General features: G+C 43.0%; 1 protein-coding gene across 5 annotated transcripts in view; it reads left to right on the top strand.

The window, feature by feature from the left end:
• The first annotated feature begins 207 nt into the window (after positions 1-207).
• Positions 208-17,803, top strand: part of eya4 (EYA transcriptional coactivator and phosphatase 4) — a 39,545-nt gene continuing 21,949 nt past the window's right edge. For 4 of the 5 annotated variants that reach the window (XR_013767512.1, XM_079179877.1, XM_079179878.1 and 1 more), the window contains exons 1-2: positions 208-549; positions 4,338-4,398. Coding sequence is in view for 3 of the 5 variants with exons in the window: in XM_079179877.1 (XP_079036003.1) it covers positions 4,366-4,398 (33 nt within the window). In the remaining 2 variants the exon portion in view is untranslated. Of the gene's footprint in view, positions 550-4,337; positions 4,399-17,550; positions 17,791-17,803 lie in introns of those variants that run through there. The other variant, XM_079179876.1, reaches the window with a different exon arrangement.

Here is a 17,803-nt window from a genome sequence, read left to right as displayed (position 1 = left end):
AGTGTGTGCATGTTGTTTTTGCTCTGATGGGATAAATAAAACTGCGAGCACGTCATTTGGGCCAAACTATTAATAAGAATGTCATTTTGGTATCCCCCCAGCCCTCCCCTCTGAACCCCATTAGTCCTTTGGATAGTTGCCCAACTGTGTCCGCATGGCAGCTGAGCGCATGCGCAGCAAGACCGTTTTCAAATAATGAAGTTGAGCCTAATGCTTCTGAACAGCCTGGTGCTCAAAACTTGGACACGGACTGAAAACAATGGTGTTTCCCGCTGAGAAAAGCGGTCCGGTCACCGAAACCGAGACCCGTGACTCCGGTTTAAGTTTGTAAATTAGTTTAATCCAGTCTGATTAACTCCTCGGGCTCGTATTTTTTGGGACTCCAGCGGGTGATGGCCAGCAGTGGCTGAAGTGTTTTGATCCAGTCAGTGACAGCCTGCAAACAGCAGGGAGAGCTGTGCGGAGATCTCACCACATTTGATTATGAGCGTTTCCAAGAAGTGAAGGAAATCTGGGAGCTTCTTGCTGGGACGATAGCAATACTAACAGGTATGTTGACTCTGTTTCTTTATTTACAGACAGTTACGGGTCTGTTGTTTTACTCTGACAGATATGAGGTCAGGTGACAGTCCAGGTGGCTGCAGTCCGCGGACGATAACTCGATAACTGTCATAGTTATTTGGCATTGATTCAGTCTGATTAATTTCATGCAATCTTAGATAATAAACGAAGCATCAAGTCATGATTCTTGTACAAATCGTACTTTATTTAAAATGATTTGTCCCAACAACAACGAATTTAATTCAATTAATTTTAATTCAATTGCTAAGTATGACAATTTCATGAATTTATTTACGGCAATTACTCAGCTATTAATACGTCTGTCAATGATGATTGTATTATTTCATTTGGTGTCCAATTTTCTTACGACTCAGTTCGTCAGATCGCCTCGGGATCTCGGCGAGATAAATGTTTTTTTTATCCATTTTCAGGTAAAGACTTTTTATAGATTGGCACAAACATAATTTAACAGTATTTCATTTGAGTTTAATTAATAATAGCCACAGCCCTGTAAAACTGGTGATGACACTTTTCTGATGTTTTAAAACATTTGCTGAAATAAAATAAAATAAAATGAGCTTTATTCTGGTGGTTATTTGCCATAAGGATCTTGGACTGCAGGTTTCTACAGTTTTTAATCTAGATTCCATCACACATGGAAATATTTTGTTTCCCGTCAGTGTTCTGCCAGCATCCCTCTGTGTGTCCACGACTTTTCTCCCCATCTCTCCTCTCATCCCACGTGGAGTTTGTGTTTATATTTGATATGTAGGAAATGGGAATCTTATACCATGGCCGAGCTCTCAGGACTTGAATGGCCGCTGGCTATTGGCCTGCCCCTAACAACATAACAAGTTACGCGCCGACTCCAAATCGGATAGGTCTACAGCACCGTAATCCATACAGATTCAATTTCACATTGAGGACTCATATTTAACCAATGCGCATTAATGCGCAAGAGAGATGGATGGACTGGATTTGGTGTGTGGAGATTTGGTGACATGATAAAGTTCTGTACACATAGAGGTTGAAAACAAAGTATGGCCTTTTTCATTTGAGTTGAATAACAGTTTGAGAATTCAAAATAAGCTGCTCTTAATTTGAAAAGGCCGGTTTTCCATTATGATGAGGAAAATATAACGTGCTGGGGATCGACGTTTTCTGCCCTATAAATTAAAATATTTGTAAACATTTCATTATCATTTTATGAGGGACTATTTTTTGTATCCCTTTTTTCTGCCCTTTTTATTTCAAAATGTTTACGTGTTTCTTTTTGTCATTCTTTAATTGTATTTTACTCTTGCAGAATATTTGTCTGAGACATTGAAACGCAGTTCCGCAGGATTTAGTCCTGAAGCTTTGCAAAACGTATTACATTTAATATTACATTTAATCAAACCCTATTCATCATTTCGTGCCATTAATATGGAACATACTCTTACAAGGTCATTTCCCAAAATTTCTAATTCGATTTTTGTCCTGAAGAAAAAATTAGAATGTATATATACGTGTGTATGTGTGTGTGTGGACTACCTATTATAGAACTGCTGATGAAAATAGAGTGTACAGAGAGAACAAGCGTGTCTGCATCTTTCGTCTGAAGAATATAAAACATTTCTTCAACGGCGTCAAAGTGTCGCCAAAAAAAAAAAAAAATCGATCTGTGCGTAAAAACGATAGTTCAGTCAATCAAGCTGGAGTGGAAGTGAATATGTGACCTTTCACTACAACCTCTCCAGCCGGCAGCAGTCTGCGGTTTGTTCTACATTCTCCTCTCTTCGGCTTTTATAGCGTGAAATTACCGCAGCGTGGCCGTGTAGTCCACTTTCTAATCCTCCGCCGTCCCATATGTGTTCCCTATGTCGCTGTCAATAGCCATAGTGCGAAATCTAATTCTCTCTTCTGGGACGCTGAAGGAAATGGCAGGCATTATTGATTCCCAGTGCAGTGTCAGGTAACTACTGGTTTTAGGGCCGTGTGAGGCAGACACATGTCCTAAGAGGTGGGCAAACCAGTTGGTCACAAGACATGATTTAAGAATATTAAAAGCATCAATTTTTACATATATATTTGTAAAAGACTTATTTTACTCTACTATGGTTCTTTGATTCCCACTATTAGTGTTAATGTATCACTTTACTGCCCCCAAAAGTTCTCCAATTAAATGGTTGATCATCTTGACCTTTGTGTGTGTTTACTGCCCACTGCATCCTCACTAAAGAAGAACATATTGTGAAGAGGAGAGTGAAAAGCATACAGATAGAAGGCTGATTCTGCCCTCCACAAAGGTGAGAGGGGGAGAGAGAGGGAGAGGGAGGGAGGGGGAGGGAGAGGGAGAGGGGGAGGGGGAGGGAGGGACAGGGAGGGAGAGGGAGGGAGGGTGGCTCGGGCACAAATCAATTCACCTGAGAGACGCATTATTGTCTTCGGTTTCAGGCGAGGAGGAGCTGAACCCTATGAAAAATTAAAAGGCTGCCAGTTAGTTTAAAGGATTGAGCCAGAAAACACAGTGCAGTAGCACACACACACACACACACACACACACAAACACACACACAAACACACACACAGAGCAGAAAAAAAGTCTGATATTGCCCTAATTTAATGTTCTTACTTGTTATTTTGAGACACATTTTTAGATATAATTGACATTTAAACTACTGTCCAGCCTTTGTAGAAGAGCACACAGTCATATGTGTCCATGCATACTCACCGTGCACACATCACGTCTGATATATGCCCTAGTTCACTTAGCTGAACACACTGTATGACACGTTAACACTGTGCAGGAAAGGACATTTGCAGCTTGCTCTTGACACATTGCTCAAAGTGCAGGTGTAGAAACATATTCATTTATTTTGAAGTGAAATAGAGCAAATGCTTAAAAACATTTTCACAGGGCAAATGAGCTGGGAATTGCTCATGTGAACTCCTTACCACACACTTGCTGGGAACAGCAGATCTAATGACAGGGAAGGACTTTTGTGTTTGCATGTGAGTGCGTGTCCTCACCGCCTACTCTTTTTGTTCAACTGTCAAACTTTTACACAATATTGCAGGGGAGCCACTTTGTGCCGTTCTTTTCGGGAGGATGGCATTGTTTTCCATTCTTTCGGCCGACCTTTTGTTGCAGCGTCACCCTCTGCATGACAGTGGCAAAAAACAAGGACAGAATGTCTTCTTTTTTTCCCCTCATCGCAACATCCAATCTCACTTAGGTTGTCGACAATCACCTCGGCCTCTGCGTCGCTCCGGACTCCTGCGCCAACCTGTCTCCTGTCTAGTATTAATAGGGTCACTCACTGTCTTCGCGTGCTCGCCAGCCACTGTGACTGTGGTCCAGAGCCAGCCAAGCAGCCGTATCATTTACACTTCTCCATTTTCATTGTTGATATTTACTTCTGCAATTATCTCTCCACTTCACCCTCGGCTGAAGATGATATGTTGAAGTTACTGCTGTCGCTTCCCTCCTTTAGTCTCCTGTTGCTCACACATAAACACACTGACAGAGGGTCTAACCGACAGATGCACATAGACATAAAAAAAAGAAAGAAAATAATGCAGTCTGGGTGCGTGGTTTCATCCACAGTGTGAGTGTAAGTGATTCAATTTGGCAATCAAACCCTCCCGAGCAAATGTTCAAGCAACATCCCTGGAAAACAAAGATAGCACAGGTGATGCTTAAACCTGTGCAAAGGTAAATAGAAAAAGGTGACTTTTTTTCATTTCATATCTATTGACTACATTTTATTTTCAAATTTTTTTGCCCCTTCAAGCGTGTGGCGGATCAAAACCCAAGAAACCATGGAGGCCTCACAGGACCTCAACGAACAGATGGTGAGTTAAACGCTACTGTATGCATGTGTGAGTGTGTGTGTGTGTGTGTGTGTGTGGGTACCTTGTATAGGCCACACAAGTCTGAGGTATGGGTGCATTGAGAGATGTGTGTGTGTGTGTGGTAACATACAGCAGATGTGGTTCAGTGAGTGTACAGTAACCATATGGCAGCAGTCAGCAGTGAATGAGGCTTAGAAACAATGCTGGACGGAGACATCAATTTAGGAACTGTGTGTGTGTGTGTGTGTGTGTGTGTGTGTGTGTGTGTGTGTGTGTGTGTGTGTGTGTGTGTGTGTGTGTGTGTGAATCCACAGTCTGTTAAATGACTGGTTAACACAATTGTAAAAGTAGGTATTTTTTTAATTTCAAGCATACAGTATCTTTTAAAAGCTCAATAACACACACACACACACACACACACGCACACACAGTCTGAGCACAGCAGGCCGTCTCTGCGTCACGTCAGCGCAGCGTCCCAGTTCTGCTTGTTTAAAGATCAGGCCGTATTGTTGGGAAAATGATTTTGGCGGCGACGAGGTCCGCTCGCATTTCAAAGTCGTTAGTCAGCCACCAGAACAGGTGTAATTTCATCCTCCTCCTCCTCCTCCTCCTCCTCCTCCTCCTCCATCAAGCTTGGTTCTCGCTCCCTCACTCTCCCCCTGACCTGCCAGCCTCGACAGTAATAATAGCGCGAAGTGGGACAGAGCCCATGAAGTATGTTGTTTTTCCCTCACTTTTTGTGTTGCTCTGTCAGACTCGCCCCGGGTTAGATTACGGACTGACCCCAGCAGAGTACTGTCACTAACACATACAGTACAGTACATGCAGACAACGAAAAGGCCCAGAAAAAGACAAAGGGGGAAAGAAAGAGGACGAGAGGAGCATCCATCTTGTCTTGCCGCCATCCAAATATGAAATATTGATGTCCATATTCCCCAATTACTTCACCTGCTTTAAATAGGGCACTGATATCATTTGTAATGTGAATTTGAGCTGCGGCTCAAAGACATTGATTAATTGTTCAGGTTGGAAATGAGACCTCAGAGCAAGGACAGAGATTTTAATCTTACCGCACAGAGCTGTAGACTTACAGAGCTGAGATTTGTGACTTCTGGAAATGTTTGGTCTTTACCTTTTTTTGCACAAAATTATTCAAGTTACTTTATGAAGCTGAATCAAAATTGTGTTGTTGTGAATGTAATTTTGAATCAGTATTTTAGTGCATGATGCACATTCTGCTTGCAAGGCACACCAAGCTAAAACGACTGCAGCCTAAAACAAAAGCCCCGCAATGAGTCCTACCTCTGTTCGGCTTGTATGTCTATTCATCCGTCGGTTTAATTGTTTGGCCCATAAAATGTTAGAAGAAAGTGAAAAATGCCCGTCACACTTGCCCAAAGCTCAAGAAGACATATTCAAATGCATTGTTTGGTCCCATACAGTCCAAACCTTAATAAATGTAGGTTAATATTATCGAAGAAGAAATAATAATCACGACTGAGAAGGTGAAATCAATTAACATTTGGCATTTCTGCTTAAAACATGACAACTAACTATTACATAAATAGTTGGCCATTCATTTTCTGTGAATTGACCGATCAATTAATCATTTCAACTCTACCGTTTTGAAGTCTGAATGATAGCTAAATCCAATCCGATATTCGCATCATATAACAATATCAGTATTGCTCACAGTAGATATTTCTTCATGCTCTGTTTCATTTTCCTTGCAGCTTTGTGTTTGTTGTCTCATTTTGATTACAACTGAACCTAAACCAAGTACGAATGACATCTTTCACAAATTCAATTTCACTTGAATTAAAAACGAAGGTTTTAATTTGTAAATGTATTCTATTATTGTGATGAATTTCCTCTGAATGTTTTCCCTGCACTGCACCATTGAAATAGGCGTGTCTCGGGTGACTGAGAAAACAGCGCAGACCTCACACACAAAGTTTCGGGGAGTTGTCTTTTGAAAGCTGATACCCCCATGCCTCCCCTCTACCCTTTTAAAGTCCCCCCGTCCCTTACTTCCTCCACCCCGCCCTTTTCCCACCATATCCATCGCACGTCATCTGGGTTATGGTCAGGCGTCCTCACTGGCCGCCTGCCTGTCGAGGGCCAGCCTGCCGTCTGGGGTCCTCGGGGAGCGCTGGAAGGAGCCTGAGGCAGGGCCAACAGTGGTTAGCCTCTTAATGCTACTTTTAGTTTGTTTAAGCATCTCACTCCACCTGTTGTCACTCATTTGTTTAGCTTCGGAGAAAAGGTGATAATCGTTTTTTTTTTTCATTGTTGTTTTTGAGTGACGCTCTCTGAGCTGGTGATGAACAGATGATGCTGTTTGGATCAAATGTTTTATTAAGATTTCAGTTAAATACAATTATGAATTTGCCTAAGCATTAAGCAGATATTTAGTGATGATAGACCAGCACGAGTCCTCGAGAATACAAACACAAACGCACACGCTCCACACGTAGTCCCTCAATGGCTCTTGATCCGACAGAGCCCTGATAGAAGTCTCCAGTCCGTTAGCTAGTGGAGGAAGCGCGAGACGGGGGGGGGGGAGCGCCGCTGTTTGTTGACCCCGGGGAGCCTTGCAGGATTTAAATGTATGGCCACCAAAGGAAAAAAGTGAGAGAGATGAAGGAGGAGGAAAAAAGGATGAAAAAAGAGGGAAAAAGGGCTCTTTTAGCTGTAGCCTTTTCCTCTGGTGCGCTGGGAGAGGCCCCGAGTATGGCAGCTGTCCCAGTCTGTGTATGTGTGTGTATGTGTGTGTGTGTGTGTGTGTGTGGGGGGGGGGGGTGAGACAGAAAGACGGAGAGAGAGACCAAGTTAGAGGAGCAAAGGGGTCAGGTTGCACCCCTCTTTCACCCCTACAGCTCCATACAGACACATTCACACAAACTTACATGCAGCAGCAGTAGCTAAATGCGAGCACGGCCCAACCCTGATTGCCAAGAGTGCATTGGCGTCATAGACGGTCGTTTCCAAATCTGCCCGGCGACAAGGCATGTGGTCAGATCACAGGAGTGTGGAGTGTAAAAGCTACCCCCTGGCATCCCTCTAGTAGGCTGGCATCCTAGTTGTGGCACCGAGGTGCACTTCAATTTCAGCTGGGTGTACAGTGATTCTTGTAAGATTTATGCTTAGTTGACAGCTGAGTGTTGCTGTGAGAGGCTGCCGTTCAGTCTGAGCTGTAAGAGGGAAGAAATTATTTAAGGCAATATTTTCATGTAATAATAGTAATTATTCTTGATTTCATTAGGAGGTGAAGTAGCAGACACATTTAAAAAAAAAGCTAAATATGGAGCATGCAAAACTCGTCATCGGGAAGATGGTGATGTTTATATTTGAAGCAAATAGTTTCACATTTTAGGAAATATTCGCTTTCCTGCCGAGAGTGATGGGCGGTCCACCACATACACAGACAGGAGATACGCTTCCAATTTATGAAATGTGTCAATCCACACTGACTCGGAGACATAACTCACAGGAGATATCCATCACCCCAACACCCCCATGTAGTTTAAATCACTCAAAGTTCAAGCTTCGTTCTGAACGATACCTGTTATGATTGACCAAGGCGCTATGAGCAACACTGAGAGCCTGAATAAAGTCAATGAATCATTAAAAAGAAAAATGTCTTCCCTTTGGAAAAGAGATGCAACTAATTTAGTTTCCTCAGCCAAGAAGTAGTCAGGCCTATAAAAGTTCAACTTGTTGTTTTTGTACAGATTAAACAAACGAGATAAGCCATTTTAATAAGTGAGCTTTACAGGTGTTGGTAGACAGATTTGTTACCTAGACAGAGCCAGGCTGTTTCCCGACCGCTGCCAGCGTTTATGCTAAGCTAAACAAACCAGTTGCTGGCTGTATTTAACAGACTGACATTAGAGTATTAATCTTCTCATCTAACTTTTGGCAAGAGAGCAAATGTATCTCCCAATATATTGAACAATTACTTCAATATTTTGAATATTTAACAACAGTGACGTGTTTTCTGGTGTTCTGACATTTGGCAAAGATTCGTCCACAAAGTAAATGTTGAAACCGCCCAAATAAATAATCAGATAAAGGATCCTACTTTCATGGGATAAATGGAAAAATAACTCCCTTTCTCTTTGTTTTGACATGAGTTTTATTTGAGCTGAAACAACCAAAACATCTGTTTCTCACCGAAACCGATTCAGTTCTTGCGTTGGTTCAGATAATCTTTAACTCACATATAAGAGAGTCGAGTGAGAGTCTGGCCGGCTAGAGAAAGCCGGCTAGGTGTGAGGTGAGCAGGTCACAGACAGCCTGCGAGCCAATCACAGTCTGACAGACACAAACCCCCCCAAACAGACTGGAGAATCCATCTAGAAACCCGGAGCAACCGGCGTGGGCTTTCTAGAGGAACGCACCAGACAGGAAACCACATGATACGTGTGCTTTAGTGTCTGCTGCGTGTGTCTGTGTGAGAGCATGTGTGTGTAGGTGTTTCTCTCTCTGTTATACACATAAACTCGCTGTGGTGTGGGACGGCTGAGGTCATCTGAGTGGAGAGACGGCCTCACATTGTGACCGAGCTTGTTTAATGGAAGTCAATCAGGGCACAATATTTCAAGCCAAGATTCCTCACTTTATTGATTACTCAAAGAGTTTTCAAGGAAAGTCACATGAATGCCAGATGTTACATTTCTCTCCCCTGAACATTTTAGCATGAGAAATTGATTATTAAAGAAACTCCAAACTCTGAATCATTATATTAACAGAAGTCCTGAAGTAGTAAAACATTATATTTCTTTTGTTGCATCAACTTTTATAAATAGACCCTTGAAAGCACAGCCCACCTTTTGTTCGTACTGGTCTTCTGACTAAACGCTCATCTGCCATTGGTTAGAAATAAAGGTGCATATTTCCTCATTTTACTGGGAAGGAAATGAAATTGCAACAATTGTGCTTTGGTTTCGGAGGAACCTGCTTGCCTTGCCTGCTGGAGAACTTCCTCTGCTGCTCTGCTGGGAGATTGTATTTCTCTCTCTGCAGCGTAGAATCAAAGAGGTATCAGAGGGGTCGCCGAGGCCAAGTGGGTTGAGATCTGGGTCTCTGTGTTGTCTGTCCCAGACTCGGGCTGCAGCTAAAGAATATTTTCATTATCGATGAATCAATTTCTTTTATTTCATTTCATTTCAAAACTTCGCTGAAACCTTTTTTTTCTAGAGTTAAAGGTATACGTTATAGAATTCAGAAGAGCCCAAGGTAATGTGCTCAAAGTTCCTGTTTTGTCTGAACATCAGATTCAAACATAGATATTCGGGTTTTCAATTATGTAAAAGCATAGAAGAGCAACATATCTTGTTGGAACCAGAACATTTTTAGATTTTTCCTTCAGAATTTTTTTTTTTATTACTAAGCATTCCTTTTGAAAACGGCCACAATGACGGTGAAGACAAGAGTCGAATTTGTCCATACATTATGCCTAAATTAACATTCATAGACTTAGTGTGTGACAGTTCGCAGGTAAGAAACTAAAGTACAACACGGAGTGTAATAGAACAAACAGCATGCTGTACGCTTTTCAGAAGTATTGAGATCCTTTCAAATTTCCTTTTTTATTTGCAATTTGGGTATTCAAGATTTCCTAAGGAAGCCCATTTGTCCATCTGACCGTGTTTGAAATGGATCCAACGTTGATGCCCAGAGACACACGTTCTCCCTGTCCTTGATTCTTCCCGTCTGTCTGTCTGTCTGTCTGTCTCACCATCTCTTCCTCCATCGGCCAGCCCGCCTCTTCGTCTCCCCCTGTGTCTCTCTGGCTAGAGTGATGATTCAGGGCCTATTGTGAAGTCAGCAATCCGATACAGAGCCAGCCCGAGAGCAGGGAGGGGGAGGTGGACAAAAGAGGGAGGAGGGAGGGATAGAGAGAGTAGAGGGGGATGAGAAACAGAAGGTATTATGGGTGTTCTCATAGCCAGGTCCATGCTGTCTGGAGCCCAGGGCGCTTTGGCACCCTTACCTGTCCTCTGCTTTACCTGTTGCTCTCATTTTCAGATTTGGCCTATGGTCTCTGTGTCTCTTTGCCCCCCCCCCCCACCCGAGCTCTCCTTTTTGGTCTCCCTGCCTGTCCCTGTTTTCTTTTTAACACTTACGTACATCCTTCTCTCCCTCAAGCTGCCTTCCTTCTTCGCAGACATATGGTATTGCGAGTGATTTTATTAGGAAGATGATATGAAGTGTTTCGGGGCCTGGTATGATGGAACAGCTTTTGAGACACTCAACACCCGTTCGCTCTCCTCGGTGCGTAGGGCAGCAGCAACTTCTTACAATATTGAATCTGAGAGCAGATGGCATGTGAGGGCATACCTTTCTGTCTTCTGAATGTCTCTCCGTTTGTCTTTTTTTTTTTTTTAAGGATATCTACCTTATGGCGTACCTCTCACATGCACACACACACACACACACACACACACACACACACACACACACACACACACACACACACACACACACATTGTGATGTCATGAGCAGCATTATTTAACAGGCAGCTGGGAGGCCATTCATCATTTAATTAAAAGCGTCTGAAAGGGATCTGAGGCCTAATGAGATTAGCTTTAATTATTGATGCGGCTGCTGCTGCCACAGACACGCACTTACACACACAGGCTCATGCACACACACACACACACACACACACACACACACACACGCGCACACACACACACTCCAGACTCTCCTTGAGTTAAACTCTTAAAACACAAACATGTTCACTCTTTTTGCTTTTGAATTCTTTGCCCTCTTACCTGATCTTTTTCCCGACACACACACACACACCTCATTGATTTCGGTGGTATGAGGAGGTGCTCGGGGGGGGGAGGGGGGGGGGGGGGGGGGGGCTGCGGTATGGGGACCGAACGGGGGGTGCGGTAGCTGCGGTCGGGTTGAGGATGAGGAAGGGTGAGGAGGAGGGGGGGGTTGCAGGAGGATGGTGTTGTGTTTCTTCAGGTCTCACACAGCAGCAGCAGCAGCAGCAGAGAAGCTCAAACTGTTCTAGTCCACTCGCTCTTTTCTCCGTTTCATCAAAGCTGAATCCTGCCAGAAAACATTGAGTCCATATGAATACCAGTGGATGTCTTTTTCCAGGCTTTTCTCCCCTTTTTATTCCCGGTGTCATAAATAGTCTCTCCGCAGCTCTTTATCGTTTATGACGGCACCATTTCATCGTTTTATCAAATGGAAATATTATAGATTTTATATTAAATTAGCGTCACATACTTGGTTGGTTTGCAAACCCTCAGCTGCACAAACAAGAAATAAGGTCCTGCGCGTTTGACCTACCGTTCGCTGCACAGCATGAGTTTGTCACGTTTCTCCAAGCCAATTATAGATTCGTCCTAAATATCTCATATCTTATCTTATAATATTAACAAACAGTTTTAGTTTTAAGCATCTGTTCTATATACTGTCACAACTTCTATCTTGGTGACTAATCTGTGCGACGACTGTTATACATCATGCAGCATGGAGGTGGAGAATCATGAATTATTTAGGGCTGCTGATTTTCTATTAATATATTAATCATTGTCTATAAAATGTTATAGATATATGTTATAGCAGTGTTAACTAGTATCAACTTATTGTTTCCGCACTAAACTACATCTTTCAGTTCACTCTGCAGTCATCTGTCCCAGTGTGTTACCATACCTTTAGACATTTCATATTGAGTTGTGTGTTCAGTGCCATGATTAGAGTGATGTTCTGGAGTGCTTCTGTATGTGTGCGTGTGTGTGTGTGTGTGTGTGTGTGTGTGTGCCTGGTCAGCCATAGACTGGTTTAGGTTTCTCCCAGTTGTTTTTTTAATCACTCTCATCAGATTAGCTGAGCAGGGGCAGTCGAGGCCAAACGCTTCACAATTAACAGCGCAGAACCGGCCCGCACACACACACACACACACACACACACACACACACACACACACACACACACACACACACACACATCCATCAGTGACTTTTCATTTGTCTCCATTGAGTAAAGCTGCATTAAATCATGTCTGTGATCCCCTCACTCTCTGAGACAATGAGGAGCCAATTTAAATGGCAGATATGGAGACCACCAGCACGGCGAGGAGGCCTTACTCACTGTTCTCCTCTACTGCTCTTCCTCCCCAAACATGCGTGTTCACTACAAGTTGATTAAATAAAAAAATTATCTTTGGGATTCTAAAATTTGAAAAGTGCACTGACCACTCTTTGTCCATAGTTATAGAGAGATGACCAATTTAACCCAGTATTTACTAGTTATAGCTTAGAATGGAATTCCTTGCCTTGTATTCAGAAGAAATTAACTGTTTGAAAATACACATGATAGTGTAAAAGTGGAATTTCTGCTAGCTAGGTAACATTGTACCACGCTAGCAAGGGATATGAGGAGTACAGCTGCCCACCATTGGCCCCATGTAGGCATGACTGGTCTGTTGTAGGCAAGAATAGAATCTCAAACTGAAGAATCTAAGGATTATTTCGGAAGGTGCAATTGATTTCACAGAGCAGAGGCTCGAGGCTTTTATGTTCCTTTTTTTCCATATCAGTTTGTTGTTGAAGCAGCTGATGTCATCACATTTTTTTTTAATACAAGGGTTTACAAGTGAGCCGTGACCACAGCAATGGTGGCTTTTCTGTTTCTGCCTACAACCCGGATTCGCTGAATTTCCTAATCAAGTCTCAGAATCTGATGGGTCACAGAGAAGTGGGCAGCAGCCCTGGAGCCCAGACTCCTAGCCGCAGATTGTCTGTGGGGCAATTACTTTAACACAATTGATTGCATTGTTATTTTGGAAATGATCCACTCAAGCACCAAATCTTGCCTGAGCCGCTTTCTAGTCGAGGAGCCCTGCCTCAGAATCTCTTTTTAATTCTGTTGACCCTAATGCTTACATTTTGTATATTCTTAGCTTACGTTTTTTTCTTTCTTATCAGCAAATCCCATGAAAATAACCAAAAGCAACAATGAATCGGTGAAGACTGTGCTTCCTGTTTTAGCCAACGCCTAATGAATCTTACATTCCATTTACATTGACCTTAGATAAACTGATGTTTGGACAATCATGGTCGGTATCAACCTTCTTATCTAACTCTCAGCAAGAAAACTCAAAATCAGAAACGAACCATTCCCCTAAAGAAGAAATCGGTATTGCTTTATTAGAGCCGCAACCAATAATTATTTTTAGTATGGATTAATATTGATTATATTTTTGATTGAGTATTTGGGCTATTAAATGTTAAAAAATAACTATCACGAAAAGTCTTGGTCTAGTGTTTAAAGCACCTCATATATAACATGTCACGTCCACGATGGTTCGATCAGTTTACGATCATTCCCTCCCTAAAATATATTGTTTTTTCAAGCGAACTCGCGCACCACCTATACGCCTTATCAAATTCACTGTAACTTCTTTCTCTGTCCTGAGTGGCGTAACAGCTCGGTGCTTTAAAGCTCGGGGCGACCATGCTGCGTGTTGTTCTCTCCTTTCTCAGATTGTTCGTATTGTCTTGGGGGTTCAATGTAGAGGTCAGCGTCTAAGTTTTAGCTCTATTTTCGTCTTGAAGACAAAGGTTCAGCGACATGTGATACTTTACTGTGTGTGAATGTACTTTCTTCTCTGAACCCTTCAAATTGTGAGTAGGCAGCTCTTGGCAAATTCATGTGAGGCAGGTAAAACCAGAGAGAGAGAGAGAGAGAGAGATGTTTTTGGAGAGTACCTTTTTGCCCAAACGCCTCCTCCTCCACCTTTTCCCTGCTCCACAGACTCACCCTGTTCTTCCCTTTCACTCCCTCACTCCTTCTTTTTTCTTTTATAGCTTCCTACTACACCAGAAAAAGGGGCATTTTTGGGCGCATAAAGAGAAGGATAGTTTTACACCTCCCCAGGCCGGGGGAACTGGGGGGTGTAGGAGGAGTGGTGGAGGGAGGCAGGGAGGGAGGGAGGGAGGAGGCTCGGCACAATGTATTTTACATGAAAGGAAGGGGATAGAATTACCACACCGATAACCACTCATACAAATGGGGAGAGCAGAGAGCTTTGAGCAGGGGACAGGTAAACGTGTGAGACTCTGTGTGTGTGTGTGTGTGTGAGAGAGAGAGAGAGAGAGAGAGAGAGAGAGAGAGAGAGAGAGAGAGAGAGAGAGAGAGAGAGAGAGAATGTGGAGGATAGATAGAGATGGAGGTTGTGTTTGTGTGGTGAGTAACATCCTTCATGAATGTGTTTTGTGGTCGACACACACCAGCCGATCTCAGAGACAGGGATGACTGGATGATCATGTTGCACAGGTGTGTGTGTGTGTGTGTGTGTGTGTGTGTGTGTGTGTGTGTGTGTGTGTGTGCGCGCGTATGTGTGTTTGTGCATGTGTGAAAGAATTTCTTTCCTAATGATTACTCCCAATGAATCCCGTTATGTGTTAGGAAGTCTACACAACTATCGTCTTTGTCATCTGCCTGTTCCTAGCCACGCTAGCGGTCTCTCCCTGTTTCCAGTCTTCATGCTAAGCTAAGCTAACCAATTTTAGGTAAGCCAAGCATTAGCTTCCTATATATCATACAAACAAGAGAGTGGTATTGATCGTATCATCTAACTCTTAATAAGGCTCATTCATCATTCAATACTTAATAGATATGTTGTAAAATGAATTGATTAAAAATACATTTTAAAAATATATTGATCTAAGATAATTAAATGCATTTTGTAGAGATAGAATTTTCAAAAAATGATTTGCACTACGGAAAAATAGAAAATAACAGCAAGACAAATTAAATGAAGACAGCAGAGTCTGTCTCCGTCTGTCTTGCTTTTTGCCGAGTGGAAGATAAACTGCTGTTGTTCCACTTGAAGAACAAAGTTGTTCTCGAGGGCCTCTTAAAAGGGAGCGAGGCACCTCAGACACTTTTGAAAATCTCCTAAAGTCAACAAAAACCAAAGCCGAGTCCTGCCATTTAGCTCTCTAATATACTACCCGCTTCTATTGCTCAGTTCACTGCTCTGATGTACCCACGCTACGCTACCGTTTTGCTTTGTTTTTACTCTTTTTTTGTATTTCATCAGACGTGTTTTGGGACACCTCCCTTGCTCCCTTCTCCACTTGCTGTGAAAATATTTCATCGGGGATGTTTTTGGACAACCCCCTCCTGATGGGCGTCCTGCCTGGCTAATAATAAAGTGCTTGAGTTGTCAAGCGCTTCGGCAACACCCTAATCTGTTCTGACAGCTAGTCCTCCACATACGCGCTCAAGCGTCCCGCACACAAGCGTATGTCGGCATGCACGTATAACACACTTTCAACAGACATTTGCACTGATGTATGCACATAGGTTCACAGACAGTCTATCAATCAGGCTGTTCATTGGTGACCGAGCTAAAGGTGGCTGGTGCACGGTTGGAGACAGTCGCCCTGTTCCAAATTGGTCTCTAGGCCTGTTTACATATGTACTGCACCCTTCTCAGCTGTTTTCTTCTGCATCGTAGATGTACAGTAACATTCTAACTGTGCTGTGCGAGTTAAAGGGTCGGTTTTCACAAATTAGAAAAAAATCTCACTTCATTATAGTGGGGTCTTTGGCCGTAAAGTATATCCCATACCTCAATATTCATTGTATCAACATCCATTACTACATTATCATATTTAGTTGTCTTTTCTGTGGTAATGTAAAAAAGGAAATAACATATTGTTTAGATACTATACTCTGCTATTTTCCCAATACATAATTAACTTTTGGTCCGATTGCCACAATTGGATTAGATTTAAATCAGTACAACTCAGTGCCACAGCCATTTAACAGCACAAAGAAGACCAAGATTAAAAGTGGTGCTTAAAAACAGTATGATAAACCAGAATCGGCAGAATTTCCAACAAACTTCGTAAAATAACACGGACGCTTCTAACTGCAAATCCCGTCTGTACAAAATGCATTCTTTCAGGGTACTGTTAGCCGGATAGCCCAACAAATCCTATTCTGATGTGCGTTCAAACTCAGAATGGGTGTGAGGTTGGACGTGAGTGAAATGATAAGTACCCTAAGAAAAGAAAGATGTCAAAATGCGTGTCTGAATGATAACTTTAGGAGTTTCCGTAGGTAGGAAGTACTCCCACTGAAAACTGACTTTCTATAAAGACAAGTTTGAGGCAGAAACCTCAAAATCTGAACTTAATTAATACCATGAGAGGTGAGAGAGAAAAGATGACCCTCTTAAATTTGTATTAGTGTGGTGAAGTTAGCGACGGTATCTTGGACGAGAATGGTCAGACGTCGAAGCTGGTTTCAGTGTGCGGCTTGGGCGTGGGCCTCCCCTGACGACACCTTGAAGACCAAAGCGAAAGAGTGCCATCTTCAGACCGAGGCAGCTAGGAATCCACCTCGTTGACACTTCGCCCTCACCCATCCCTCCATCTCAGCTACACTTCACATATAATGCACACATCCAGCCCGGTGTGGTTCCAACTAACTCGGACTGAATGTGTGTGTTTGTGTGTTTTCAGGTGTACATGTGAGTTTGTGTGTGGTGTGGTGTGGGTGAGATGGGGGGGGGGGGGGGGGATGGTGTGAAGTTTATGGCCTGGCCTGTACTTTCTACTGCACAGCAAGACATTGACATCACAGCCACGCCACATCTCCATTTACCGCCTTAGCTTTGCGGACTTAATCACGCTAGAGCTACCGTCAGCAGGATTTGAGTCACACACACGGATGTTTCTAATTTTGGGGGCTCTGACTTTTTCAGTTATGTTATATTTTCAGACACGGGCTGGTTGCAATGTGGAATTCAGTTTATTTGTGTCTAAAAAGGCTACATCTGTTACATTTAAAACCTTCCTTGGCTTTAAATGAAAGCTTGAGTGAGTCTGCAGTGAGTGACAGCAGAGAGAGAGAGAGAGAGAGAGAGAGAGAGAGAGAGAGAGAGAGAGAGAGAGAGAGATGATGAGGGGGAGGAGGAGAAGAGAAAAAGAAGGGGAGGAGGCAGAGGAGGAGAGAAACAGGACGAGTGAAATGTTCCCCATTACTGGAGTCGAGGAAGACAGGAGCTGTGCATGGATTGACTCGAGGAGACAAGCGTAGTTTCTTTTGCCCGTTTGTGTCTTTTCTCCAGCGGCTGCATGTTTGTTCGGAGCGAAAGAGAAAGAGAAAGAGAAGAAGACCGCAGTTCTACTAGAAAGTAAAAAAAACGAGAAGAACCTGACACCTGGAGTACGGAGTGAGAGGCAGGTAGATAGAGACGAGTTGAAGTTTGGAGGAGTGTGCGTGTGTTTCTGGTTGTGTGTGAGACCAGCAAGCCTGTGTCTGAGGGGAAGCCAGTGGATCGTACAGCTCTGTAATGCTTTGTGGAAGTATAGGACTGCTACCTGACCTGATTACACCCTGAGGTAAGAATGGATC

Source organism: Pholis gunnellus, assembly GCF_910591455.1.
Source record: "Pholis gunnellus genome assembly, chromosome: 19".
Classification (NCBI taxonomy): Eukaryota; Metazoa; Chordata; class Actinopteri; order Perciformes; family Pholidae; genus Pholis; species Pholis gunnellus.
The sequence above is the reverse complement of the archived record's forward strand: the minus strand, read 5'-3'. Positions and strand labels throughout refer to the sequence as shown.